The 12374-nt window shown below is 39.6% G+C and overlaps 1 protein-coding gene across 10 annotated transcripts in view; it reads right to left on the bottom strand.

Moving 5' to 3' along the window:
• MPHOSPH9 (M-phase phosphoprotein 9) overlaps positions 1 to 12374 on the bottom strand; it is a 54677-nt gene that overhangs the window by 34708 nt on the left and 7595 nt on the right. For 9 of the 10 annotated variants that reach the window (XM_068563021.1, XM_068563026.1, XM_068563022.1 and 6 more), the window contains 5 exons: positions 10046 to 10135; positions 8829 to 9352; positions 7777 to 7900; positions 3793 to 3883; positions 2246 to 2352 (listed from right to left, as the gene is read on the bottom strand). In XM_068563021.1, coding sequence (XP_068419122.1) covers positions 2246 to 2352; positions 3793 to 3883; positions 7777 to 7900; positions 8829 to 9352; positions 10046 to 10135 — 936 coding nt within the window. The remainder of the gene's footprint in view (positions 1 to 2245; positions 2353 to 3792; positions 3884 to 7776; positions 7901 to 8828; positions 9353 to 10045; positions 10136 to 12374) is intronic. The other variant, XM_068563028.1, reaches the window with a different exon arrangement.

Below are 12374 nucleotides of genomic sequence, written 5' to 3'. Positions count from 1 at the left end.
TTTTTTTAAAAAAAAGAAGAAGAAGATACAATCCTAACTTCTACAGCTGAAATCAGGGCTTCGCTACACTGGAAGTGTTACAAACCTAAACTCCAAATATTAGAACACTGGGCTTAAATTATTTCAACGTGGGACTTATTGCAGGGCATGACAGGGGTACCATTTAACCCTGGGCCTCAAATTTAAACCGTGGACATTCTCTCAAATGAGATTACAGATTCAGCGAGAGATACACTGAAAGCACTGAAAGAACACATTCGTCCTATAGCTTTAAACTTTTAAACCGTCCCATTTCCAGACCCTACATAGACAGACTGCAGAGCACCATGAACTAATGTTTTTTTTAATAAACTCTATAACTAGCTTGTGAAAAAGACAATTAATTATACTTTTTGTGTGTGCATTAAAGGCATTAATTTGTTAAATGTAAACACTTAAAATTTACCACAATTTCTATAATCCTGCTTTGAAATTTTACTTTTTATATACCAACAACCTGGAAGCCTTTTCAAGCACTGAAACCTATGCCAAGCAGCAGCTCTTGGACTATGGCTACAGCCTGAGGAATCCTGCCCTGGGTGAACAGTTGCAACTATTCTATTTAGAGCTCATTGTAATACGAGGTAATATTTTTCACCACCTTTGTTTTTTGGTGTGCCGAGTGGCTTGTGGGATGTTAGTTCCCCGACCAGGGACTGAACCCAGGCCCTCGGTAGTGAGAGCTCAGCGTCCCAACCACTGGACTGCTAGGGAGTTCCCTTTTCACCACTTTTATGATTTCTCTTCTTGTCATATTTTAACATCTCTGAAGTGAGGATGTCTCTTGTAATTAACAGCATCTTACAAATGCCTTTGGTCAAGTAGCAGCTGTGACATAATTGTCACTGCCTGCTCATAAGCAAATAAAAAAGCTTTCAAAATTGGCCAAATAGGTGTCAGCAGCTTGGAAGAAAATCCTAGAGGCTACGCTGGAACCCCTGAGAAGCAGTATTTAAGGGACAGCGAATTAGACATGTTTAGCAACATTCCCCATCTGAGAGTCAAAAGCAGGCCAGTCCTACATAACTACTAAGCCAGGTAAAAACTCAGCACCAAGGCCTTTCATCCTTTTTTAAAGAAATGCCAAGTCACCAATGCTCTTGGTGGCCCGAGGGAAATGGCATGTGGAAAACACAGAAACCAACACTGACTTAAAAAGAAAGGAGTGTGGAGTGTAAGCTCCTGTAGGTAAAGAAGTTTCAACTAATTTACTTCATTTATATTATCCATAAGTATGTACGAGAATTATACGATAAAAATATATGTTTACGTCTACAAAATATAAATTCTAAGGGATAAGAAAGCATTGTATCCATCTGATTGATGAATTTTTTTTCTTGGTAGAATATGAAACAGGAAGTCTTAAAATTGATGGCAACTTTATATTTTGAGTCAACAAAATATAGGGTTAATTTACTGATGTTGAAGACCAAGAAACATACACAGTGAGCCCTGTAATTGCAAAGCCTACTGAGTCTCCCAGACCCCTCAATCTCACTTCCCCCACCCTTCCTTCTTAGTGTTTATCTGTCTCTGTTTTCCTCCTTTCCTGAAGGACAGAATGCTGGTTCCCACCCTCTCTGGGACTCCGATGTCCAAAAATACACTGGTCCCACGTTGTCCTGTCCGTCTATGCCTGTCACTCGTGTTTACAGCTCTCCTGGTTACTTTAATTGTATCTCTCCTTTCCTCCAACCTATTCTCTCATCTCCTGATCTAAACACAGAAGTGAGATATATACATCGATGTACACATACTGGATATTTTTATTTCTTTGCTCTGAAGTCAACAAAATATTTACATTTCTTGCTCAAAGAAAATCAAAACAGCAAATTAAATTGCTCATAATTATGATACAAACGGATCAGTGGGAGGGTGTAACAGAACAGAAAATCAAAACCACGTCTGGGAACGGGGGAAGAAGTTTATTTGTGTACCTACTGTATTTAAAATAGTGGGCACAAAACCATGTCATTTAATTTCACAAAACACTAACCAGGCATTTTTAATTCCATTTTTAAGTAACGTTCCTACGATCACATAGGCAGTGAATGACAGAGACCAAATCTGAAAGCAGGCGGATATGATTTAAAGCCCATGCATCTTTCTGTATATCAGAAATTGAAAAATACGAACTTTGTAAATGAAATAGCGTATACAACTGTATAACACAAATACACACGTGCATCGTGGGTTATTAAATTACCTGGCTTGGTGATACATCCGTGGAGGAGGCTGGAACAAACGTCTTCTCTAAAGTCTCAGGCAGAGAGTGATACATGTCCTTCTCCTCCAGTTTCCAGTAAGTCAGTCCTAATGTGAACAAATACACAGAATAGATAAGGGTAAGGAAAAAGAACAAAAATGCTTTCTAGAGTAACTTATTTCTACCTAAAGAAAATTAAACATGGGAAGTATGTGTTCTAGAATAACTTATTTTTACCTAAAGAAAATTAAATACGGGAAGTTTTTGGCTATCTGGATAGAGGAAATTGAATTTGGAAGGGAAAATATTCACATAAATGCCTTGCCATGTAAGAGTCCTAACTTAATGATCCAAATATTTTAAACTGAACTATCATACTATTAAAAGTCAAGATAAACTCATGCAATTTAAAATATATTTTTTTAAAAGACAATTCTTTTATGCACAGTACAGACTTACATAGAAGCAATCTAAAGAATTCAATAATTCAAATCCTTATTGAGCGTTTACTGTACCAGCTGGGGAGGAGGAGGCGAGAAGAGCAAGCCGTGCACTGTAAGTCAATCATGCACTACACACAGCATGTCAGAAGGTGGTAAGCACTCTAGTAAAATGTAAAAATCAGTGTAAGGGAATATGCAGTGCGTGGGGAAGGGAGGGCAGGCGCTCTTTTTGAATAGGGTGGTCAAGGTTGGCCGTGTTAGCCATATATGAGGGAGCTCCCCCGCAAGGGGCGGGGGAGAACATTCCACACACAGGAAGCAGCCAAAGCAAAAGCCCTAAAATGAGAACTTATCTGGCATATTTGAGCAAACAGCCTCTCCACTGAAGCAGAAAAAGGGAGAGAGCAGCAGACAGCAAGGTCAAAGAGCAGAGCCAGATGTCTCCGGGCCTGCAGGCCTCTGTGAGGACAGACTCCCTCCCGACTGTTACTCTGCGGGAAGTGGACCCGCCGCAGGGCTTGAGCAGAGGAGTCACAAGATCTGACCTGTCTTTAAAAAGGATCGCATTGGCTACTGTGTGGAGAACAGATGGAAGCTGCAAGGGTGAAAGCAGGGAAGCTGGTTAGGAAGCTCGCGGGAACCCAGGGGACAGGTGATGGGGCTCTGCTAGGGTGAGAGCAGGAAGGTGGCGACAGGTGATCGGATCATGGTAATTTTCACAAGGCAAAGCTAATTCATCCTGAATTGGATGTGGGATTGTGGGAAAAAGGAGTCAGTATGTAAAGCCATTAAAGCTAAAATAAGCTCACCGTGGAGAGTAAAGAATGGCTTACAGACAGTTTGAATTTCTTAATTCATTTTGGAGTATCTGAAAAATGCTGAGATGATTTTCGCAGCTGTTTGAAATAACTGCAAAAGTACTTCTTTCTATCTTTACAGAACTTGTAACACAAAGTAAGGCAAGTAAGGAAGTTACAGCTACCAGAGGCACAAGACAACACATAATACTTTTATAGAAACCACTCTAATATACATGATTATCACCCTATGAGAAATGCACACGTTATTATTTTGAAAAAAACTCTAGAAATATAAGTATCATACCTGCTCCTGAATCAGACATCCAAGAATTTGGACTCTCATCTGGTTTGTTGAGGTAAAAAGCTCGAGAATGTGTAGCAGCAGTGAAATCAGACTACAATTCAAGAAAGAAAACCATTAGTTGCCAGCTAAAAATCATTAGGCACAAACTGCTGATGCAAGGAGTAAGAGCCAGGTGTCAAACCCAGGCGTAGAGAAACTTTCAGAGGTTCACAAAGAAAGCAAGCCTGGTTTTCCCCATGGTTACAAGAATCGCAAAATGATAGGAATTAACAATGAAGGATTTTCTATTCCTGTGTAATTTACAAAAGTTTATTTTGATTCTCTGTGGAGATGAAAGAGGAAACCAGAAGCAGACGTTATGAGTTCAGAATGAAAATGTATTGATGGACTTCCCTGGTGGCGCAGTGGTTAAGAATCCGCCTGCCAATGCTGGGGACACGGGTTCGAGCCCTGGTACGGGAAGATTCCACATGCCGCGGAACAACTAAGCCCACGTGCCACAACTACTGAGCCTGTGCTCTAGAGCCCGCGAGCCACAACTATGGAGCCCGTGTGCCACAACTACTGAAGCCTGCGCACCTAGGGCCCGTGCTCCGCAACGAGAAGCCCGTGCACGCAACAAAGAGTAGCCCCCGCTCACCACAACTAGAGAAAGCCCGCGCACAGCAACGAAGACCCAACACGACCAAAAATAAATTAATTAATTTTTTTAAAAAAAGAAAATGTATTTATAATTTGCCATCAACTTCCAAAAGAAACTTCAAGTGCCTAGAATTAAAGTCATTTCGTATAAAAATTAGTGTAAAAGCCATAACAATTCATTTTTATCATTAAGACTACAATAAATCAACTCTAAAAACTGCATATCAATAATTAATATGAACTTTAAATAGTAGACTACATCTTATATGCAAATAATTGGTTACCAGAAAGGGCTAAAAATGCTTACTTATCCTCAATTCTAATAAAAATTCCAAGCTAAACTCTCCTCACAATATCTCTGGTATTGTCACAAGAAATCTGTTTCCCCAGAGAGATATGTGATTTTCATCGGAATTTTTCTTATCAGTTCCACCAACATCAAACTTTTAATTCCTGTTAAAAAGTATTTAGCTCTACCTGCTTACAAGCACCTGTGAACCCACTGAAAAAGCAAAAGCGCACTAAGCTGATGACATTCTACATACCAAGGAGGGGTTATCCCCTCAGCCTTCTAAGGCACCACTTTAGCCTCCTTTTCATCAAATGTCTCTCCTAAAACGCCTACCTGTTCAAATTTCTGTCGCGCCTCTGTACTTAACAGACCAAGAGAAGCTGACTGCAAAAGACTAAGTGAAAAATCCCAATTAAAATATTTTGACTTTTTCCTGGTTCTTTGGTGTAAAACTTAACGCGCTCAGTCGACACACGCCCCCTTGGCTGGAGGGGGCTCACCTCACACGGCTGCCTGCTGCACTCTTCCGGGCCACCAGGCATCGGCTGAAGAAAACAGGCCCGGCTTTTAAAGAGCAACGAAAGTATGGTGCAAGGAAAGCCCTTCCCAAGAAGCTGGCCTCAGCCTAGCACAGGATCTTCATCAGTAACAGCCGAGCAGCATCTGAAAAACCACCATGGAGCCCACACCTGGGGAAATGGTAACAGGCAGTCTGTCCCAGACAAAGGACCAAGGAAACAAAGACCGACTTGAGCTTTGGAAAATCCTTGTGCTAAAAAATATCCAGTTTCAAGACATGCTTCAAAATAGCTAGGACCCAAAATAAACTACCTTGTATAAAAAGAAAATTGGATCCCAAGAGAATTCTGATCATAAAGATTCCCTGGATTTAGACTGAAAATGGAAAAAAAACAATGGGAGAAGAGAAAGGATGAACTAAAGAAGAAAGTTCCAACTTTTGTGAATCCACAGAATCTGATTCAGAATTATGCAGGTAAGAAGTGCATTTCAGGTGTGGTGTCTTTGATTCAATAACCACCATTACCTGAAGGCCATGTAAAACTTGAACACACCAAAGAAACTTGATTTCCCCTAATGATTTAATAGCACAAATATCTAATTCACCTTTAAAAAATAGGAAAAATAAAACTTGTCCAGAGATGATCAAAGAAAAGGAAAAATTCAAAGGGAATCATGCCCTCATCACAGCTTTACCCTCTGCGCAACTGACATCCCCAGAGGCAGAACAGGCTACTAGGTAGACCTATCCCCCCAAGGGCATTTCTCAGGCAGTGTCTCTGATCCTTCAGCTGTTTGTCTGATTCTCGACTGAATCAAGGGAGAAAATTAGGCTAGATCATTGGTTCCAAGCTTTACAGCACATAAGAATCACCCGAGGAGCTTTTAAACCACCTGATCATAGGTCACAACTGCACCAATGAGGACAGGCCGCCTGGGGCTGGCGGCCAGTCATAAGTAGATTTTTTAAGGCTCCTCAGGTGACTCCAATGTGCAGCAAATTCTGGAAACCACAGGGCTACATGGAGCAAATACCGATCCACAGCCACAAAAGACAGTGAGTCCACCGAGTTACACACCACAGATCCAAAGTTCATCAGAAGTGAAAAAGTCTCCACAAACTGCGTTTCAGTTAAGGTAAAAACAGAAAACATGAAGCTACTATGTATGAAAACATTCTCCATTTCTGCCAACCTATTCCAATGAAGAAAACAACTTTCACCCCAGTCTCCAAATGCTTTTATGCCACCACACCAAATAAGGATATACCGTGCTTGATGGCACACAGGTTCAAAAGAACAGAGCTACCAATACAGCACCAGCCCCCAAGGCTTGATGGTTCATGGAGCTTCTTTACCTTCATTTCCCTCCTCAACACAAATCTGAGTAAGTTAAAAAAATGATGCTATCAAGAAGCCTAAGTATCATGGGCTGAAGAAAGAAAATTTACTGCAAGAGAAATATTGCCTTATGAAGGCTGAGGGACTGCCTTCTTACGACTTCTACTCTTTTTTTAAAAATTAATTTATTTTTGGCTGCGTTGGGTCTTCGTTGCTGTGTGCGGACTTTCTCTAGCTGCGGCGAGCAGGGGCTGCTCTTCATTGCAATGCACGTGCTTCTCATTGCGGGGGCTTCTCTTGTTGCGGAGCACGGGCTCTAGGAGCACAGGCTTTAGTAGTTGTGGCACACGGGCTTAGTTGCTCCGCGGCATGTGGGATCTTCCCGGACCAGGGCTTGAACCCGTGTCCCCTGCATTGGCAGGCGGATTCTTAACCACTGCGCCACCAGGAATGTCCCCACAACTTCTATTCTTTAATAGATCTTTTTCAAAGGAAGATGGAAAGACTATGTTTAGGATGATCAAGACATGGCCAGTTTCTAAAGGAATCAAGTTTGTAGAGAGACTTGACTTTGCGATCTCAATGTATTATACTAAACAATGTTATTCTATGACAATTTAGGCCAAAAGGTCTTTAAAGATGTTTAAACCTTACTCAGTAGCTATAGCTCTTTAACAAAAGCAGCTGCTATATGAGCAAAAGGAATTTAAATGAATGTTTAGAATTTAAACATTCAATCTCTTACAATTTGGATTATAAATTCAGAGTTGTCCAAGCTTCAACTGTTTTTATAATGGCATCTTAAAGCATTCACACACAGAGTACTACTTATTACAACTTAACAGTAGAACAAAATTATCTGAGAGTTTTTTTAAAAAATAATATATTACTCTCTGGCTAAATGTAGACATTTGCAGTACAAAGAGAATTAGGACCTTTACAAAATGTTTCATTTTTTTTTAGTAGTACTTTATCCCTCATTAGTTTTGATTTCCGGCCTACTAAAGAACCACTAATTGGAGCATTGTTTCCCATCCTTTGAGACACCAAAAAAGATATGTCAATGGAACAAATTAACAATACAAAACAAAGGGCAAAAAACTTATGTTAATGAACATGTGGTAAACTCAACATAATTATCCTAATTGTCCATAGATGAAGCATGCCAGAGACAAGTGACTTATCACCTACTTTCTCAATTGGTGATTTCTTGGTTTGCTCATTTCCTTGCACAGATTTTGAACACCCCTCTTCTTTATGTGCTCTCTTTGGTTGGTTCTGCTTCAGCTTTTGAGCCCATGATGTTATAGATTTACTATTTAAAAAGAAAAAAACAAAACACCTCTCTTTAAATGCTGTCCTTCACAAATAAAACTAAACACTAGTAGATACTATGTCAGTGGAAAATGCTTTGAGTTGTTTTTCTAATAGCAGAGAGAGGATGGATTTTTATTGATTCACATACATTTCTTTTTACAATATCTTATTATTAAAGGCAAAATGAAGAAAAAGACTGACTAGCAGTGATTAACAATACTTATAGTCTGTAGCCATGGAACAGAACAAAAACCACTATAGTGGCCCCTTCAAGTACTCAGTACATCTCTACAGTGAAAGCATACTTTTTTAGATGGACTTATACTTATGGGTACCCAAGATTTGTGTTGCCACAGCAAAATACCTTACACTGGATGACATATTTCAGAGACATAAAACGGAACATAATTTTAAGTGATTATTTGCTTTACAAACATTCAGCCAAAGTTTCTTTTACCAAAAGTTTCTTTTACCTGGGTCAATCAAAATGTCATTTAACTTACAAAATCTCTTCTTATAAACAAAAAACATAAAACTGAGTATGCTTGTATATAATTTTTTGTTTCAAATTATATGAACATGTGTGACAAAATTCCACTGTTGATGCAGTCCTATACTCTAATTTTCAGCAAGTCGATAGTGACTAGAAAATATAAAAGGTATTTTTCTGGCAAGGCCTCTCACCTTAAGAGTTTTAGTAGTCTTATAACATTGTAAATGGGAAGACAGATGTCGTTAGCATATAGTGTGCTTTGTTAATTTCAGTTTTCAACAGGCAGTAAATAAAACAATTTGATAAAACTGATAGACATTCAAACACATCTCATTCCAACTAAAAGGAGCTGTATTTACTAAACATGTTTAGCTTATTATAAATGTAATAAACAAGTCAAACTCCCTTCAAATGATGGAGAAATTCTACTTACTTATCTGTTTTTCCACTGTATACTTCCAAAATCTTATTTTCACCAAGAAAACTGTGTTCAAATTCACCAGGAAAAATGGGAGTATCTTCCTTTAAAGATGCACAAAACTCTTCATTTGTATGTATATAAAAACTCTGGTTTTTCACACCATCTACAAGTGACTCCGTTTGCACCACCGGTGCTCCAAACTGTCCTTTAGAAACCTCTGCGTGCTCCATGAACTCTTGAGCGTCCTTAGATTTGTAGGTATTTAGTTCTGAGACACAAAAGGTACCATACCCACTGCTCACTGAGCTACTATCCACATTGCAGTCTGGTTGTGACATGGATGTTTCTTGCTGCATTTCAGGTTCTTTAGACTTGGGATAACTGATAACAGATTCATTTCTCTCACTGTTTTCAGAAAAAAAACCCATTTGACTTTCTGAAGATATTTGTCTGCTTAAAGAACTTCTATCACAGGACGCCCAGGAAGCATTATTGGTCTGTAACTTGACTAAATTTTTTATCTCCTTCTGTATACGCTGAAAATAAAAAGTTACAGATTTGGCTAAGGATGTATATTAACATCACATTTTTATAAATGTCCTAAAATATTGTGTTTAAAAATAAGAGATATTACCCTAAAGATGACACATGTGCGTTATATTTAGCTTATAAACAAAACTGATATAAAGAACTAATTGGGACCTTTGAGATGGCCCACACTCTGGCATTTCTCCCAGGGCCACTCTCACCTTTTGAGACAGACCAAGTTCTATATATGGAATGCGTACCTCTAAATAAATACATCTACTTCTTACCTATCACTTTGTCTCTCACTGAATCCTTCCTGGGATGAGACACAAAGAACCTGAGCTTCAGAAAGTCCTGACACCAGGAACTCAGGCCCCCACCCAGGTGGAGGATGGAATGCTGCTGCTGACCCTCCTTCAATCAAGTAAAGCCTGGACTCTGTGGGCCTTTGTCCCAATTCTACGCTGGGTTCTCCTCTGCTTAAGCCCCCTCACGATTATGCATATACCCTTAGTTTAAAACTTCCCCAGTTTTGCAGTTTGGGGAGACACTGCTTTGGGAAAAGATCCCCGGTGTTCTCCTTATTTGCTGCAAGTAATGAATCCTTCCTTCTTCCAAAAAAAAGGGAAAAAAAAAATTTAACTAATTGGTTCTTCTGCAAATCTTACAATATAAACCAAGAATCAATATAAAGAACTTACTTGAATTTGGTTGTGGAACTGTTCCTGCTGGGCAACTATCTGCTCTTGGCATTGTTTTTCCACCAAACTGAATAGTTGTAACCACCTGGTCTAGTAAATTATAAAATATTTTAGTTAAACATAAATTTTTAACCTAATATTTCACAGAAATATTCCTCCAGTGGGAAAGAGCCTTTTTAAAAAATGTATTTTTAATGTAAAAATCATAAGCTAAATTAATTATAAAACTAAATTTAATGCAAAAGTACACAGACGTAGGCTTGGGCACCTCTTTCTTATGTTACCTGTGGTCTGGGTAAATTTGAGGGTCTGAGTAAATCTCCTTTTTCAAATGGCATCTTAATTTGATGTCATCTGCTACCATTTCTGATTAATCAAGAACTGCTGCTAGTTGTACTTTACATTTGTCTTAAGTCCCTCTTCCTTTCCTCGTAACACCTAATGGTTTTCTTAAACACTAACCTGGACCCAGAAAAAGAATCCCGCATCTTAAAACAACAAATAGTTTAGTATTAGGAGAATGTGATCCCTAATTTAGTTGTTCTTCAAGTTAAAAAACCTTTTTTAGAGTCAGATATTAAAGTTCTTTAAAGCACTGCAGCTGAAAAAGAATGAAAAAATGACTCTGAAAACCTATGGAAGCGACCTATAATTCCCTCCACGGCCACTTTTAGGTCCTGATCCATCCTGACCCCCACGAGTAGTAGCTAAGTGCTCTTATAACTAGACTAGGCCAAAACACGGGAGGAGAGGGGGCACGGACTTCTCCAGAGGCTGACTTCAATCTAAAGGCTGGTCTACTTTCAGTAACAGACCGTATGTAATAACATACAATGTCAACAAGTAGCTACCACAACTGGCTTCCCTGTTTAAAACCTTTCAGTGTCTTTCCACTCCGGTCATTCCCTACAGGGCCCTGCGTGATCTGGCTCATCTACACCTCCCAGCGTCATCTCAAGTCTCTCTGTCCCTTTCTCGACACACACCAGCCTCGCTGGCCCCCTTCTGTTCTCTGGACATGCCAAAACTGTCTTCCGCCTCAAAAGTCTCGCACTTGCTGCACCCTCTACCTGGAAAGCTCTCTCCGCAGCTCTCAACGTGGCTGGCTTCTTCCCTCGCTGCGATTTCAGCTCAATTATCATCTTCTCTCAAAGAGTTTCCCAGACCATCCTCAGAGTCACTCTCTCTCTTTCTTGGCACCCTGTTTAGCTCCTTTGGAGCGTTTACCACAGTCGGAAAGTATCTCACTTGTTCTCCTGGTTAACCTGTCTGTCTCCCACCCCTGCGCCCACCCCGTCTCCAGCATCTAGGACACAAGGCCCAGAGTGGACACTCAGATACACAGTCTAAACGAGTGTATAACAATGGATACTGCTAGCTGCACTTTTCTTGGTATTATAGACTACACAATCCAGGGACCCTTCAGGTTCATGGTGAAAGCCACTTACATAAAAGAATTAAGTTGAAACCTGTATAACGGTATTAAGGTAAAGGGGAGAAAACCTCAAGACTGGAAAAGAAAGCCTCAAAATGAAATACGATGGTACTGATAGGAAGCGTGAATTCTAAATCAACTGACTTCAGGACGAGGTGGACTAGATCAAATCAAGTCCCTTACCTTCTCAACTTACAATGTGAGGTATCTTATATTAGTCAAAACATAAATCAGCAGGCAACAGTTTCCTTATTCAGTTATACCCCTATACCTTTAGGGGTTATTTTTATCCTAATAAAGTTATTACTCACATAAAACTAAATTATGATAGAATAACAATTTACTTAACAAAAAATGGCTTCATAGTATGTGAGACACTTGAGATTAATCACATCCTTATCATCATTTTCTTATTTAGGATACAAATGAATAGAGTTCATTCAGGCCATAAATTAGTGGAGACTGTTTTTCCAAGTCAGATTTTATTGTTAATGTTTTAATTTTAAGTAAGCTAATTTAAGAATATTATTAATACTGTGAATAACATTATACACTTAATTATTAAGAAGGGCTATTATTCATTTCCAACTAAACCTATGTACACTACCCGCATCTTACGTGCCGGAGGGCACGGGCGCCTGGATTCCCCCTGAGCGCAGGTGCCTGGCGCTATTAGCCTGAACGGGGCTGCTGCCGTCAGCTGCTCTAGTCTGGCCTGGGAAACATCCTATGGGCTTTTCTCAGGCCAGACTCCCACCTCTCCACCAACAACCTGGGTGGTCCTGAACAAGTAAATTTAACTTCTTTATGCCTCAGTTTCCTAATTTATAAAAGGGGAACAGCAACACTCATAGGTGGCTCAGAGGACTACATTTTAGATTTAAATGTGATGCA

The sequence above is a fragment of the Eschrichtius robustus genome, chromosome 14 (assembly GCF_028021215.1).
Source record: "Eschrichtius robustus isolate mEscRob2 chromosome 14, mEscRob2.pri, whole genome shotgun sequence".
NCBI classification, from domain to species: Eukaryota; Metazoa; Chordata; class Mammalia; order Artiodactyla; family Eschrichtiidae; genus Eschrichtius; species Eschrichtius robustus.
The sequence above is the reverse complement of the archived record's forward strand: the minus strand, read 5'-3'. Positions and strand labels throughout refer to the sequence as shown.